Source organism: Antechinus flavipes, chromosome 2 (assembly GCF_016432865.1).
Source record: "Antechinus flavipes isolate AdamAnt ecotype Samford, QLD, Australia chromosome 2, AdamAnt_v2, whole genome shotgun sequence".
Classification (NCBI taxonomy): Eukaryota; Metazoa; Chordata; class Mammalia; order Dasyuromorphia; family Dasyuridae; genus Antechinus; species Antechinus flavipes.
The window spans coordinates 639,631,073-639,645,356 of NC_067399.1; the positions used below are offsets into that span (position 1 = coordinate 639,631,073).

At 45.1% G+C, this 14,284-nt stretch overlaps 1 protein-coding gene across 1 annotated transcript in view; it reads right to left on the reverse strand.

The window, feature by feature from the left end:
* SGPL1 (sphingosine-1-phosphate lyase 1) overlaps window positions 1–14,284 on the reverse strand; it is a 64,074-nt gene that overhangs the window by 11,030 nt on the left and 38,760 nt on the right. The window contains exons 6-10 of the mRNA XM_051982204.1: window positions 12,850–12,929; window positions 12,249–12,377; window positions 4,046–4,134; window positions 2,787–2,892; window positions 2,199–2,297 (exon numbers count right to left, since the gene is read on the reverse strand). Coding sequence (XP_051838164.1) covers window positions 2,199–2,297; window positions 2,787–2,892; window positions 4,046–4,134; window positions 12,249–12,377; window positions 12,850–12,929 — 503 coding nt within the window. The remainder of the gene's footprint in view (window positions 1–2,198; window positions 2,298–2,786; window positions 2,893–4,045; window positions 4,135–12,248; window positions 12,378–12,849; window positions 12,930–14,284) is intronic.

Sequence of the window (14,284 nt, forward strand, 5' to 3'; positions counted from 1 at the left end):
TGCTTAAAAACCCATTTCTGTGATCTAATTTTCCCCATTCTTCCCTTCCCTACTACTCCCTCTTCTCCTACTATCTTTCTCTTCCCTCATCTTTTCTATTCCTTTTAATACCAATAAAACTAAGAGAATTATTCCCAGGTCCTCTAATAAAACTCCCTCCGTGATGAGAATAGTTCTGAGGGGCTACATGAATCTTGCCCCCATATTAGAATAAATAGCTTAACTCTGTTTAGACTCGTATGATTATTCATTCATGCTTATTTTATGCTTCGAGATTTATGTCAAATTTTCTACTCCATTCTAGTTTTATTTTTATTGAGAACATTTTGAAATCATCTATTTTATTAACAATCCCAACTATAGAATTATATTCAGTTCTTTAAGATAAATAATCCTTGGTTATAAGACTATTCTTTGCTTTCTAAAATATCATACTCTAATCTCTCCACTCCTTCATAGTGGCAGCTACTAAATCTTAAGTGATCCTAACTGTGGCTCCTCATTATTTAAATTTTCTGTTTGCTTGTAATATTCCTGGATGTTTTAATTTGGGGGTTTCTTTAAGGAAGTAACTGATATAGTCTTTCAATTTCTACTTTGCCCACTGTTTCAAATAGTCTAATAATTCCTTTTCTTCCTTTCCATTCCCTTTTTTTTTTTTTTTTTTTTTTTTTTTTTTTTTTTTTTTTTTTTTTGGTAGGGGTGCGGGGCAGGGGAAGAAACACAAATCAATTGGGGCTAAGTTACTCAACCAGGATCACAGAGCTAGAAATGTTAAATGTCTGAGGCCAAATTTCTGACTCCAGGGCTGGTGTTCTATCTACTGGGCCATCTAGCTGCCCCCAATTTAATAATTTCTAAATTAGCTTTGCTTAATCTTTTTTCCAGGTTTATTGTTTTGGTTTTTTATGAAAAAACCTAACAGTTTCTTCTATTTTATGTCATTTAACTTTGTTTTAATATTTCTGGATGTTTTATATAGTCATCAGCTTCTTTTCAGTTAATTTTAATTTTTAAGGATTTACTTTCTTGGGTATAATTTTGTACCACTTTTTTCAAGCTAATAATTCCCTTTTTATACCTTTCTTTCATATCTCTCATTTCTTTTCCCATTTTTAGATCTTTAAAAAAAAAAAACTCATGCTTTAACTCTTCTAGGAATGCTGATTAGACTTGTGTCTAAGTTGAATTTTTCTTTGAGGCTTTGTCGTAATTGCTTTGGATTCATTCTTCTGCATTTCCATCTTGAGATTCCCACCATCATAGCTCTCCCTGACGGAAATCTTTCTGCTTCCTCCCTCTTCCTGCCTGAGCTTCTTGACTTTGGACTTCTGCACTTTTAGGGGAATGTCTGACCTGAGATTCTGTCCTCTCCCGTCTCTTGCTTTCACAGCTCAAACTGGGGCGGGGGTGCAGGGGACTCTGCTCTCCGACTCTGGGCTTTGCCAGTTCCTAGCCCAGGGTTGGCAGCGTCAGCTTGTCCTAGTCGGGAGTTTCCAGGCACTGCTGCTGGACTCAGCCATTAGTCCCCGGGCAGCTCTGCAGGTGCAGAGAGAGCGAGTCTGGACTCCTGCCCCGGCCGCTCCCTGACGCCTCCGTTCTCGGCTGGAGGCCGGCTCTGAGCCCTTGGCTTCAGAACAAGACACATGGGAGTCGGCCCCTGTTCTGTGGGGCCCGTCCCGGGCCCTCTCTATCTGCCTAAGCCACCCTGAGACAGAACAATGGCTCCCTGTGGCGCTTGCGCGGACTTCCCAATGGAAGATCAGAACCCAGCTTGGTTCTTTCCTTATCTGGGCGGGAAGGTTTAGGGAGGGAGCCAGGCTAGACTTCTTCCTGATACTCCACCCACCAGAAGCCAAATCCAACACAATGCTTAATTAAAATAGCAAAATACAAGCATGTCCCTGGTACGTTTATGGCAGGAATAGAGTGGCTCTGGCTCAGCCTGGAACTAAAGGTCTCGCCACTTTGGAGAGTGAGGAAGAGGGGACGCTTCGCGTGACCAGGATGGAACCCCTCACCTGCCCATCTTTCCCAAAGGCGGCCAGGCTCCCTCCCCACCAGGGGCTTTCTAGAATGTAAAGCCACGTCCCTCTGGTACTGGTTCAATCTTTTTCTCTGTCGTGTCCAACCAAGGTGACTTCAGTCCCCCGAAGACCCTCCATGTCACTTCGAACAGCCTCCTGCTCCCACCATACCTTGGCCACTTCAGGTACAGGATCTATCACGCCGTGGGGAAACTGAGGTACCGAGCAGACAAGCATTGCAGTATTGCTGGAAATGGATCTTCTCATTGCCTGGAGGTTTGAGGAGAAGCAGGGAAGGTGAGCAGATCTACCCGAGGGCCGAAGGCTCCAGAGCCCCCCACTCCCTGCCCTCGTTGGCTGCTGCCCTTCCTGGAGGAGAGCGCGTCGGCCGGTGGGCAGATTTCTCAGGCAGCCCTCCCCCTGCTGCCCTCCGAATCCTGGGCCTGAGACCGGCAGCCCCGGCTCTGCACTCCCCACCAAGAATTCCCTCCATGAGGAGACACATCTGAGTCCGTGAAGTGGTTTCATAGCTATGACCACTGAAAAATAATATGGAGGGTCTATTCGGACAGGGAGAGGGCGGAGAACTGGACCTGAATCCAAGCCAGCCCGGGTCACAAGGACCTGAACCCAGGTCCTTGAGGAAGCTATCCCCCGTAACCCACCACTTCTCATTTGCGTGTGACAGTGAGTAAAATGAGCCACATGGATGTGATCCAAGGCAAGATGGAAGCAAAGAGCTCTGACAAGGACACTTACCTTGACATTCACCTCCATATTCTTGTTCAATGGAACACGGACCAGCTTCATCCCAAAATAATGGGCCGCCTTCTCAAAGGCAGCGTGGACGCTGACGGGGGCCACACTGGAAGGCAGAAGGAAATGTTTAGAACGGGACGGGACCTCAGAGATCAAGGTCACACCCTTCATTTTCAGATGAAGCAACTGAGGCCCAGGAAGGATCAAGGATTTGCCCAGAGGAACATAACTAATAAAGGTCTGAGGCAGGATGAAAAACCCAGGTTTTCTTGACTCCAAGTCCAGAACTCTATTCTCTACATTGAAGGAGGCAAGAAAAATTAGATCAATGCAAAGCAAAGGGAAGAGAGTGAACTGACAAACAGAACTAATGACCATCTTGAATAATTAGAAGTCAGTCTATTTTTCTTTTGAAATCCCCTTCCTCATTATTCTGGAAATAACACTCTAGTGACACTGTTAAAAGAACTAGAAAGTAAACCCATCATGGCTGATCCATGAACCTAAGTCTAATAAAAATTGAAATGAGAAATTAGTCTCCTTTTTGTTAATTTTTTTTTCCAGCCAAATGGGATCAATTTCAAATAGAACCAGTCAAGTTCAGGTCTTTTTCAAACTTATCTGAATTAACTCTCATTATCTCCTATCTTAGAAAAAACCATCAGTTTCCCTTAGTACAAGCCATCAAGTTGTGACTCTTAGGTATCCAAGGCCAAAAGATGCACACACACCCAAGGAAGGGAAGGGACAGCACCAACTGATCCTCAAGTACCACTAGTGAGGAGGGATCATGGTAACTGGTCCTGCTTCAGATACTAGCAAGTGGGGAAAAATAAATGCTAAAAAAGGTCAATCCACTGGGTGGCAGCAGGTCAAGGATCCAAGAAAGGCCAGAGACACAAGGATGGATTGTTGTGGAGCAAACCAGGGCCGCTTGTCCTGAGGCAAAACAAGAAGGAAAAAAAAAGCTTTCCTCAAGAACTGAAAGCTTATAATCAGACAAGAAATAGAACTTCCCAAAAAACTTCTCTTGCCATTTTACGGGTGAGATCTAAACCCAGAAGAGTCTCAGGTATATACAACATGGCAAGGAACTCTAAAGAATATTGAGTCAGGGCGGGTTCTTGGCTGGCCTGCTCCCTGCTCGAGGATGAGAATGGTCCCGGGTACCAGAAGAGTTCACTGGGCCTACTCAGGGGTTCTCATCACCTGGCACTCTAGCAGGGAAAATATATCAAGGCTGGGAAGCAAATACATACATTTCTGGATATTTGATGCCCTTTTCATAAGCTAGGTCTCGATAGGCTTTGCAGGCCATCAGGATGCTCTCTGTCCCCCCCGAAGTCACCTAAAAGGAAGAGGAGACATTAGCCGGGAAGGCCACTGGAAGGAGCTTCCAGAAGGCATTGGCTGTTCTGCCCTGTGGAACTGGCAGGTGTTTATCAGCCAAAGATAACCTTCCCACAAGAGGCAAAGGCCACTGAGATGCCAGTTCTTACTTTTGTTTTTCATTAGCTTGTAGCTGCCTGAAAATATTCTCTTTCTTCTCATATGGAAGCTAGAAGTGACCAATAAACCAAACCCAAATCCAGTCATGTAACCACATTCCTCTATTGAGCAGAAAGAATATTGGACTGAAGGGATCAGGAGCTCTGGGTTAAAAACCTGGCTCATGTAAGTACCAGCTCTGTGCCCAGGGCCAATCACTCTGCTGTGCCCCTCTCTGAGCCATTTCCTCATATGTAAAACATGGAGAATACCTGCAATAAATATTCCACAGAATGCTGCAAAAAAAAGTTTTATAACTGTTAAATGGCAACAAGAACGTGGATCATTATCCTAAAGACACACCTGTACAGACTACGTACTTGTGTGGATGCAAGCAGGTATTTACAAATGTATGAATCATGACAAGCAGGCATGCTGCAGTGGAAACCAACCTATCTTGCCTATTGAGAAAGAAGAAGATCCTGCTTAAATCAAAAAAAAAAAAAAAAGTGGGAAACTCTTAGTAACTTCTGATAAACATTAAGAAAAATGACCCCTCAGAGGCCGGTGTTCCAGATGACACAGAATGCCCAGCTTGAGTTGAAGCGAGACAAGGGACTACAGAAGTAGTGCCCACTGGGTCAGGAAAGGGTTTCTATATCCTGTTAATCTAAAAAGGAACCATACGAGTCATGGTAACGAAGGACCCTAGATATTTCTCTGTAATTCTGCCATAAATAGACTAGAGAGAACTTGACTCGGAACTTATTTCAAGAATTCCCTGGATTCCAGCCAGTACTGCCAGCCAACCATTCCAAAGAAATGACTCTCTAACCTAAAGGTAAAGAGATTCCTTGATCTTCAACAGAGCATTTCCAATAAAAAGTTCACAAGCATGAGCCCTCTGCTGCCCGGGCCCCAAAGTGAAACCCCAATCTGTTTAGCAGATATTTGGGGGATATACAATTTCTAAGCATACTTTTGTTTTCAGATCATGTCAAACATGCACAGATGATATATCTTATGTATGTATTACACAACACATGTTAATAGAAACAACTTCTTTTATGCATTGATGGAAAACTCAGCACCCTCAGCTTCAGTGAGATTGGGGTAATTGGTGGATCTGACTGGATTCCAGAGAAGGTAGGTCATCCTACCAAGAAAAGACCTCTCAGCCCCCAAGCTGCCAGGACAAAGGGCTATTCTGAAGGCCTTCCAGAGAGAAACTAGCCATTGGCACTTGGAAAGTCCTTTTAAGACATGAGAATTCCCTTGAAGGCCTAAATCAAAAGAAAGCAAAGTATTTGCAAATGGAGTCAGAGATAAGGCCCCAAGTCCTTGCAGCAAGGCTACACAGCCTGTGGTCAGGTAGAATCTCAAAATGTCATTTCAGGAGTCAGTTCTGAGGAAACAAGAGGATGAGTGAAGCACCAGTCCCTTCTCTGACTCCTCCGATTCAATCTTTGTACAAAAGTCTGGACCGTGAGCTAAGCAAAACCACTTCCCCAAATCACTAGTCATCAGAATCACATGTCCAATCTGGTCCTATTAAAAAAAACTCGAAACTAGGATCTCAAATCGGCACGTGTGCCGAATGGAACAGTACAATTACTAACATGCGATATGTTTAATGTTAAAGAAGGCCTTTCACTCCAACCTGAAACCAGAACATCGAGGGCCCTGGACACCAAGATGAGGACTCTGCCTTCCTAGAAGTACCAGAGAGACCTTGAAGGTTTCTGAGCAAGGAATAGCAGTCATAACTAGCTCTGTGTTAGGAATTTTATTTTGGGAGCTATAAGGAAAATAGATGAGAAAGGGAAAATACCAGGTGTAATACTGTGTAGCTCCTCTTACAATGGTCTAAGAGATGGAACTAAGACCCAAATTAGGTCATAACCTTGTAAATTGAAGAGAAGGAAGGTCTATAAGAGGTTATAAGAGTAGAATTAAAAGGCCTTGAAGTAAAGAGCTAAATAGGAAGAGTCAAGGATAATTCTGAGTTTATAAACCAGGGTTTCAGGAAGAAAAGTGGAGATGAAAACATCATTTTTAGGTGTGCTGAGTATGAGGCTTCCATATGCTGAGATGTTCAGCACAAAGTTATAGACATGAGCCAGTGCCTAAGAGACAAATTTAGGCTGGCTATATAGATGTGGCGGTCAGCTACATAGCAATGATTAACCGAGTCTATCAGCTCAAATGGGATTACCCAGAAAGTCTACAGAGAAAGGCCCAGGACAGAGCTTTGGAAGATACTCAGTCTTTGGAAGCAGGTACTATACTAAGGTGATGAACCTCAAGGGAGACTGAGAGTTAATCACACAATTTGACCCCTGTTCTAGGCACTGTGCTGAATCCTTAAAACACAAAGACAAAAAGGAAACTCTTCCTTTCCTATTAGGGGAAAGGAAATGTACATAAATGTACAAACATAAATCCAGATAGAATAAATACAAGGGAGATGAGGAAGGGAGGACAAGAGAAGTTGAGGAAAAAAAGTTTCATGTAGCAAGTAGAGTTTGCAATGAATCTTGAAGAGCCTCCACGAGGCAGAAGTGAAGGAGGGCATTCCAGGCCCTGGGAGCAGCTGGGGGAAAGTGGAGATGGGAGACGGAATGTCCAGTGGAAGGGAAAGCAAGAAGGCTCACTGAGTCATCCTCTGGGATGCAGGAAAGTCAGTAACATGTGAGCAGCAGGCAAGGAGGAAAAAGAAGGAGATAGTCAGATAGGACGAGAACAAGGAGAGAGAATCATCCTGATTGAACAATGAACACAGGGAAGAAATCATCACAGAGAAAGGGAAGCCACAAAACTCAAGTTTGGGTTTAATCGTAATACACATATCAAACAGTTTAATAACTCCCAATCCTGGAGACATCACGTTCAGTGGACTGGAGAGATCAGCACCAGAATATATAAAGAGGTGAGAACCAGGAAGAAACCAAGAGATAGGGAGACAGAAGATGAGAAAGGAATATGACTGATGAGACAATCTCCAGAGTTAAGCAGAGAGAGGAACTAGCTGGAGGGATAAGGAAGGAATGGAACAGAGGGGCAGAGGAGAAGACTTCTAGGAAAAAAGCTATTGAGTAGTTGGGGGAATCTATTTAGAAATCAAATGTAAAAACAAAGACAAAATTAAAAATAAAGAGATTAGGATAAAAGAGGGAGCTGATAACAGATATTTTCAATTCCTGAGTGAGGTAAGAAGCAAGACCATCTGCTGAAAGAGAAAAATGCAAAAGTGACTATGGGGATTCAATAAAAGAAAGTTTAGAAGCACCAATGCAGAGAGCTCAAGAGTGAATCAATTAGTGATTAAGAAAGGGAATTCTGTGTAACAGTAAGTGTCCCACTGAGGCTGGAGAACACAACGCCCCATCCTCACTGCTAATCATCTGCTCTTCCATCCATCAGAGCAGTTCCCAGAGCCTCTTTTCTCCCTGATACTATAAGGACCTCAATCAATCCTCATCCCCTTTCTTCATGCTGATTATGACTATTTGGCTCTACCTGAACATTCTGACCCTGAGTACTTTGAATCAAGAATTATAACTTCCCAAGGGTCTTCAGGACGCCAACTAGGCTGGTTGTTTTTTGGACCAGGCTAAATCTCCAATTAAACATTACCTCAATCAAGCTGACAACCAGTTAAAGACCTTGATTTAAAAGGCCACGGCCTCCCGCTGCACCCGGAGCCGTCCCCATTTGTCCTACTCTGTAGGTCCCCAGACCCGGTGGCTCCAGAGGACAAAGTAAGGCTGCCCTCAGCTAAGTCCATTTCACTTGCATGTCACAGCATCTCCCTCCCCACTGAGGACAAACTGACACTGACACTGACACAAAGCGAGTCCGGACTGGCCGACTGACTCCCCTAGTCCCTGATCATGGCGTTCCCCAAAAGGCTCATCCTATGGAGGGAAGGAGAGACAGGTGAGAGGCAACCAGGAAGGTACCAAGAGGCCGGGAGAGGGAGATGAGAAGGGACCCGGATGGGACAAGGGGAGCTGCTGTGAAAGGCGGCAAGGCTCGGCGGAGAGAGCCCTGGCCACGCGTGTCTCATCGCCCTCACGCTGCGGGTTTTCAGAATCCCCCACAGAAGCTTCTCCAGCCTGGCTCGGGGACAGACTGCACAGCTGAGTGTGCTGTTGGGGTAAAGGTCATCGCTCATTCAAAGCCAACTTCCCCATGTCTCCCCCCCTCCAGCTACAAACTGGCACAAAATGCAGACGCACACAATTCCAGCTGGTTACTTCGCTTTGAAGTATTAGGAGGGGAAAGAGCCCCACCTACAAAACTGCCTGGCTCATCTACAAGCACTGCTAATGTTATTTTCCTCTGGTTACAAGGAAAAAAACAAAACACTGGAACCAATAGTCTCAAATATAAAATCCACATGTGTCATCTGGTCCCTGGATCGCCTCAGTACAAAAGTCTAAAGGGCCAGTCTTGTTTTGCTATCTAATCCGAAACATCTTTTCTTCTTGACTTATTCCTAACAGGGTGGTTTGTCCACTGCTGGCAGGCCCCAAACACTGGCAAGGGAATTTAAAATAAATACGTTCAGAAACTCCCACCATTAGGTACAACTAGTTCTTAAGCTTTTAAGACAGAAACTGCACCCTGCCAGTTGGGAGGAAGGAGCCCCCGCTTTAGAAGTGAGGCCCACATGCACATCAACAGGTCATTTGGTCTGGTGATGAGCCGTGTGCTTATCAGAGAAATCAAGTGTTCCTACACACTGAAGTACCAGCAGCAATTACTGGACCCAGACACAGTACTACATGAAATGCTAGTTCATTTCCTGCCACTGTAACCTAAAAGAAGATTCAAAAAATAAACAGCAGCACTCCTGAAAAATGGGAAATGAAAGAAAATACACTAAAGCTGCCGGCAATCATTTCCTAAAAACAAAGAATTGGTGAATTGGAGCCAGAAAAGAGCTGAGAAATCTTTAGAGAATTAAAGCCATTTAATCATAACCAGGAAGCCAAGAGTCTAGAAACTATTTCATCCAGTAAATACTCTTCCCTGATCCAGGAAAGACATGACAACCAAGGGCAACACAATTCAGAAGAGAAAATCATTTTAAAATCAGCTGAAGAAGGAAGATGATTAAAAATTATTTATATTAACAGCTTATAAAATAGTGAGAAACAGTAGAGGGGAAAATAAGTTTATAAGAAAGCATGGCAAGAAACCCAATGATCTTGAGAATATATTTAAGGATGAAATAAGTAGGGCAGGAAATAAACAACAAATGAAAAATACCTGTGACATTGCTATGAAAAGTTATTTTCTCCCACAAGGACAGTGGAGTCACCATTTTTATACTGTTTTATGGTACGAAGAAGTAGGAGGAGAACTCAAGCAGAAAGGACAGTGGGACCAGACCAAACGAACACGAAGGTTCGGGCTCGAGGCCGAAGTCATGTCCTTATGTCAAAGGAGTAATTGGGAGGGGGATGATAAACGCTTGAGAAAGAAACATGGGTATTAATATTCCTGAAACACATCAACTCTACTTACTCATCTCTAGAAAATCCTTATGAAAATAAGGAGGGAGAATCTCTGTGGCCAAAGAACTAAAGGGTCACCCCTGGAGCAATGGAGCACAGGGAAGCTGGCGTGAGAAAGCCGCAGGAGGTCCCGAGAGGGCAGGTGGCTCGTGGTCTTGGTTTGGAAGGCATGGGCAAATTTTGGAAGAGGGGGCCAGGAGAGGCTGTAATCTGCACCCCTAGAGATGGAGGTTTTACACACAACTCTGCTTCAACTGACAATTTTCTACTCAGTGATACCCACTTTATTCAAAACTCTTACAGGTTTTAAGTAACCTACCAGGCTTGTCTCAGTTTCTCTAGCTGAACCAAAAAAAAAAAAAATACTCCTTCAATTTGTCTCTAGACTATACCTTAAATTTTTCAAATGATCCCTATGATCCCTAGATGCAAGAAGTCAAGAAAAATCTCCTTTATTTTTTCTCCCACAAACATTATTTACCTACAGAGGCAGCTAGGTGGAGTGGATAGGAACCAAGAAGACCCAAGTTCAAGTGTGGCATCAGATACTTACTAGCTGTAGAACCCTCAAAGTTGGTTAACCTCAATTTCCTCAACTATAAAATGGGAATAAGAGCACTTACTTCCCAGGATTGTCGTGAGATAATATTAAATAGCTCAGTGCCCAAGACATAGTAAGCACTTAATAAATGCTCGCTTCCTTCCTTCCTACAGCACATGTGAGTGAATATAGTATCATATTCCTCTGAATAATAATAATAAGTCTGAATACAGAATGTTCATAGTTCCAACCCTATAAAGTGGACAAAATTCTTGTTCATGTTCCTAAAAGAAAGCCTTTGGAAAACGTGCATACATTTACCTTCATTACTGACAACCATCACTAAGGTATAGTTCTAGCAGCTTTATGGACAGACATTTCAACATGACAACACAGGGGTTTTTGCTGTGAGGTAAAAGAGAGGCAGTGACTGCTAATCCAATCCGCATAAAACTAAGCCTGAAATGTCCTCTCATATCCAATTCATGCAGTTTAAAATTAGACTAAAAAAACAGCAATAAGCAAAGCAATCTGGAAAATTCAATTCAATAAACATTAAGCTCCTAACTAGGTACCAGGCCCATTCCCAGGCATTGGAGATACAATGAAACAGAAAACAGTCCCTGCCCTCAAAGAGCTGACGCTCTAGCAGGACAAGACAGCCCAGAACAGGAAGCTGGAAAGTGATGGGGCTGGAGGGGCAGAGGAGACCAGGAGAGACCTGGCTGGAAGCCAAGCAGAGACATAGATATCCAGCCCTCTAGGCAGAAAAGCCCAGGGAGAAGCTCAGCGTACCCTCCATTCCTACAGAGAGGAGAGGAGCAGATAGAGGGAGTGTCAGAGACCAAGCTAAACCGCCAATTCTGAGGAAGATCCTCACTTCTCCCAGGACTCCCCCCGAACAGAAAGCCCTGAGAATGGCCTCTCTTTACCCCATGGTAGTGGGAGTAGGGCTGGGGGAGAATGGGGGAAACAAAAACCTGCTTTGCCAAACACTATCACTGGTTTGGAGGCATTCTTCTAAGCTCAGAAATTCATGCTATCACACTAAGACCAAAGCCATGAATAAACTCCTCATAAGAAAGCTTTTAGCCTAAAATGTATGTTCTTTTCATTAAAAAAAAATGTCATTTTTTAAAAGTAAGATTTTAAAAAATCATTTTTAAGGAAAAAAATTAAAGTCCTACAGCTGGATTAAAAAAAAAAAAAAAAGATGAACTGGAATGAATACAATACAATCGAACACGTTTTTATTTCTCAAGTGTCTCCCAGAGACAAAATACCGTGTTAGGAGATGGAATAACAAGAAAAAAAATTCTGCCTTCAAAAAGCTTACTCTACCTTTGAATAACCTGGGGGTCTGACAAGAAATTCACTGCTTCACTCTTTTGTCTCCAGGTGGCAGGAACCTGGGAAGATAATAGCATCCCCTCAAAAATTAAACATTCAGTGTGGATGCTCAGAAAGGTCTCGAGGAGGCTCACTGGGTATTTTCCTACTCAGGGTTCTGCACTGAATCAGCTGGAAGGGGTGTGATCTAACCAGCTCTGGCTCCCAGCAGCCAGCATCCCTGGAAAGAAAGGGGGCCTTGAGGCTTCCAAAGGACTTCCTCACCCCAGTGGAAAAGGGAGGCAGGGAAACATCAGAGAGAATTAGAGGACACGGCCAGATCCACAAAGTTTGTGAGCCAGCCACAAGCCCATCTCCAGTCTCCCGATCTCAAGGGCAGCCCACTCTCCACGCTGCTTCTGCCCAGAGATGGGGCAGCCATGCAATCCCGAGGCCCCTCTCTCAGGGTGAGGGATACCCTGCCCTCCACCCCTGACACCAAAGTAACTTCTCTGAGCAAATCCTAAAAGGAAATCCAGGCTGGCCTTGGACACCAAGTCAAGAGGGGCAGTTACTTACGCTGCCACAAGCCTCTGGTCCACCATTAAAGAGGGTGCAAGCTATCCTCACAATCTCTGCCTCCATCTTCCGAATCCCTGGAAAGACATCTGGGTGCAAGGGGTTGCTCCATGCAAAGTCTCCATAAACCTGTAAAGAAATGCAACTCAGCACAAAAGGCAAAGGGGACCATTTCTGGAAGGATGCTGCCTGGAAGGACCTGAGCATCCATCTGGTTCCACGAGGCTCCCGAGGTACTGTGCAAAGAAGGGGAATTCATCCTGAAGAGTCTGTTTTCCAACTTGTACAAAACAGACTCTGAGGAAAATGTAGCTGGGCTTTCGCATCTTTTCAGTCTTCTTCAAACCACTCACTTTCAATCTCACCAGCAACACAAAACATGCCCCTCCACTTCCTAATATCCATCGATGCCGTCATATAATTAACCCCTTCTTCCTTTCTAAGCTACCAGTCGCTAACCTGATCACTGCTAACCCCGACAAAGACTGCTCAGGATTTAGGAGCTCAGTGCTGAATGTTTCCCGACTCTGTTCTCTGTGAGATGGGAAACATGGCCCAACATTCGGTGTGTTAGCATCTCCCCTGACGCAGACATCATTACCTTCACAAGAAGTTCCGTGAGTTTTTCATCATCACTGTACACTGTCCCAGAGACTTTCCCTTCTTCCCAGTGCGAATTTCCTGAAAGAACAAGCCCCCAGCCACAAGTCAGTGTCATTGGGCGCCTCATCAAGCATTTCTACGACACATAAAGGAAGCGGATTTGATTCCAATAAAAGCAGGGGAGAAAAAAAACTATCCCGGAAGAGACCTAGCCCAGTATGAGGAAAGAGCAGCTGTGAGCGGAATGGCAGGTCTGCACCGAGCTGAAACATAACTAATTCCACAAGAAGCCATCGACCAATTGGCGTTAATCAAGCACTTAGGTGCCAGGCCAAGGGCCACGCGCTAAGATGCAGAGAAGAAATGGTCCCTACCCTCGAGGAGCCAGAACTCTGACGAAGACGACCAAACGCACACACACAAGCGCTACTAAACACGCTCCACGGCTGTACAAGAGCAGAGGAAGTCCAAAGGGAGCTACAAGGAGGGGGCGCTGTGAGCGCCGGGGCCCGAGGACAAGGCTACGGAGACGGGCGATAGAATGTCCGGTCCGGGAAACAGCGAGCCGAGCAGGAGCTTTGGTTCCTAGAAGGGGAGGGGGCCAGGGAAGGAGCCAGGCTGGAAAGAGCTTTGGCGGTCAAACAGAAAGGTTTTTGATCCTCGAGGCAAAAGAAAATCCCTGGGATTTATTGGGGAAGGTGACTCAGGAAAGTCTCTTTGGAAGCTGTGGGCAGGGAGACTCCAGCCTTAACCAAGATGGTGGCTGTGTGAAGGATGCTGTGAAAGCCGACGAGGAGCTGTGGTATCTGACCGGGAGGGGGTCGGAGCAAAGATCAAGTGTGACTGTGAGGCTGTGAGCCCGGGTGGGTGCCAGGAGGGTGGTGCCCTCAACAGCCACAGGGAACCCAAGGGGGCTGGTTGGGTGGGAGGATGACGGGTTCCGTTTTGGATGTTTGGGGTTTGAAAGGTCCAAGAGGCAGACGGGACAGCGGAACCCACAGGAGCTGACGAGACCACTGAGAGAAAGACAAAAAAAGGGAAAAGGGCCAGAACAGGGCCCTGAGTATATTGTGGACAGGCAGAAAAGTGGGCCAAAAGGGAGAAGTGTCCAGAAGAACTAGAAGAGCAGGTATCCAGGAGAAGTTAGTCAGCAGTTTCGAGGCCACAGAAAGGCCAAGGAAGGGCAAAGGCTGAGACGCGACATGGAGGAAATCCCTGGAAGCGCTGGAGAGCAGGGTGGGGGGGTTGTTTAAGATCGGAGCTCCCTCTGAACAGGCTGGGAGCCCGGGGCTACGTACGTGGCCAGTCCCAACCATTCACTGTCTCACAGCACCTCCAGAAACACAAATATAATAAAGGGCAGAAATTGTCCTGCAGATTCTGTGAAAAGCAGGTACATGGCTCCCCTGTATGATCACTCTGGAAATCAATCG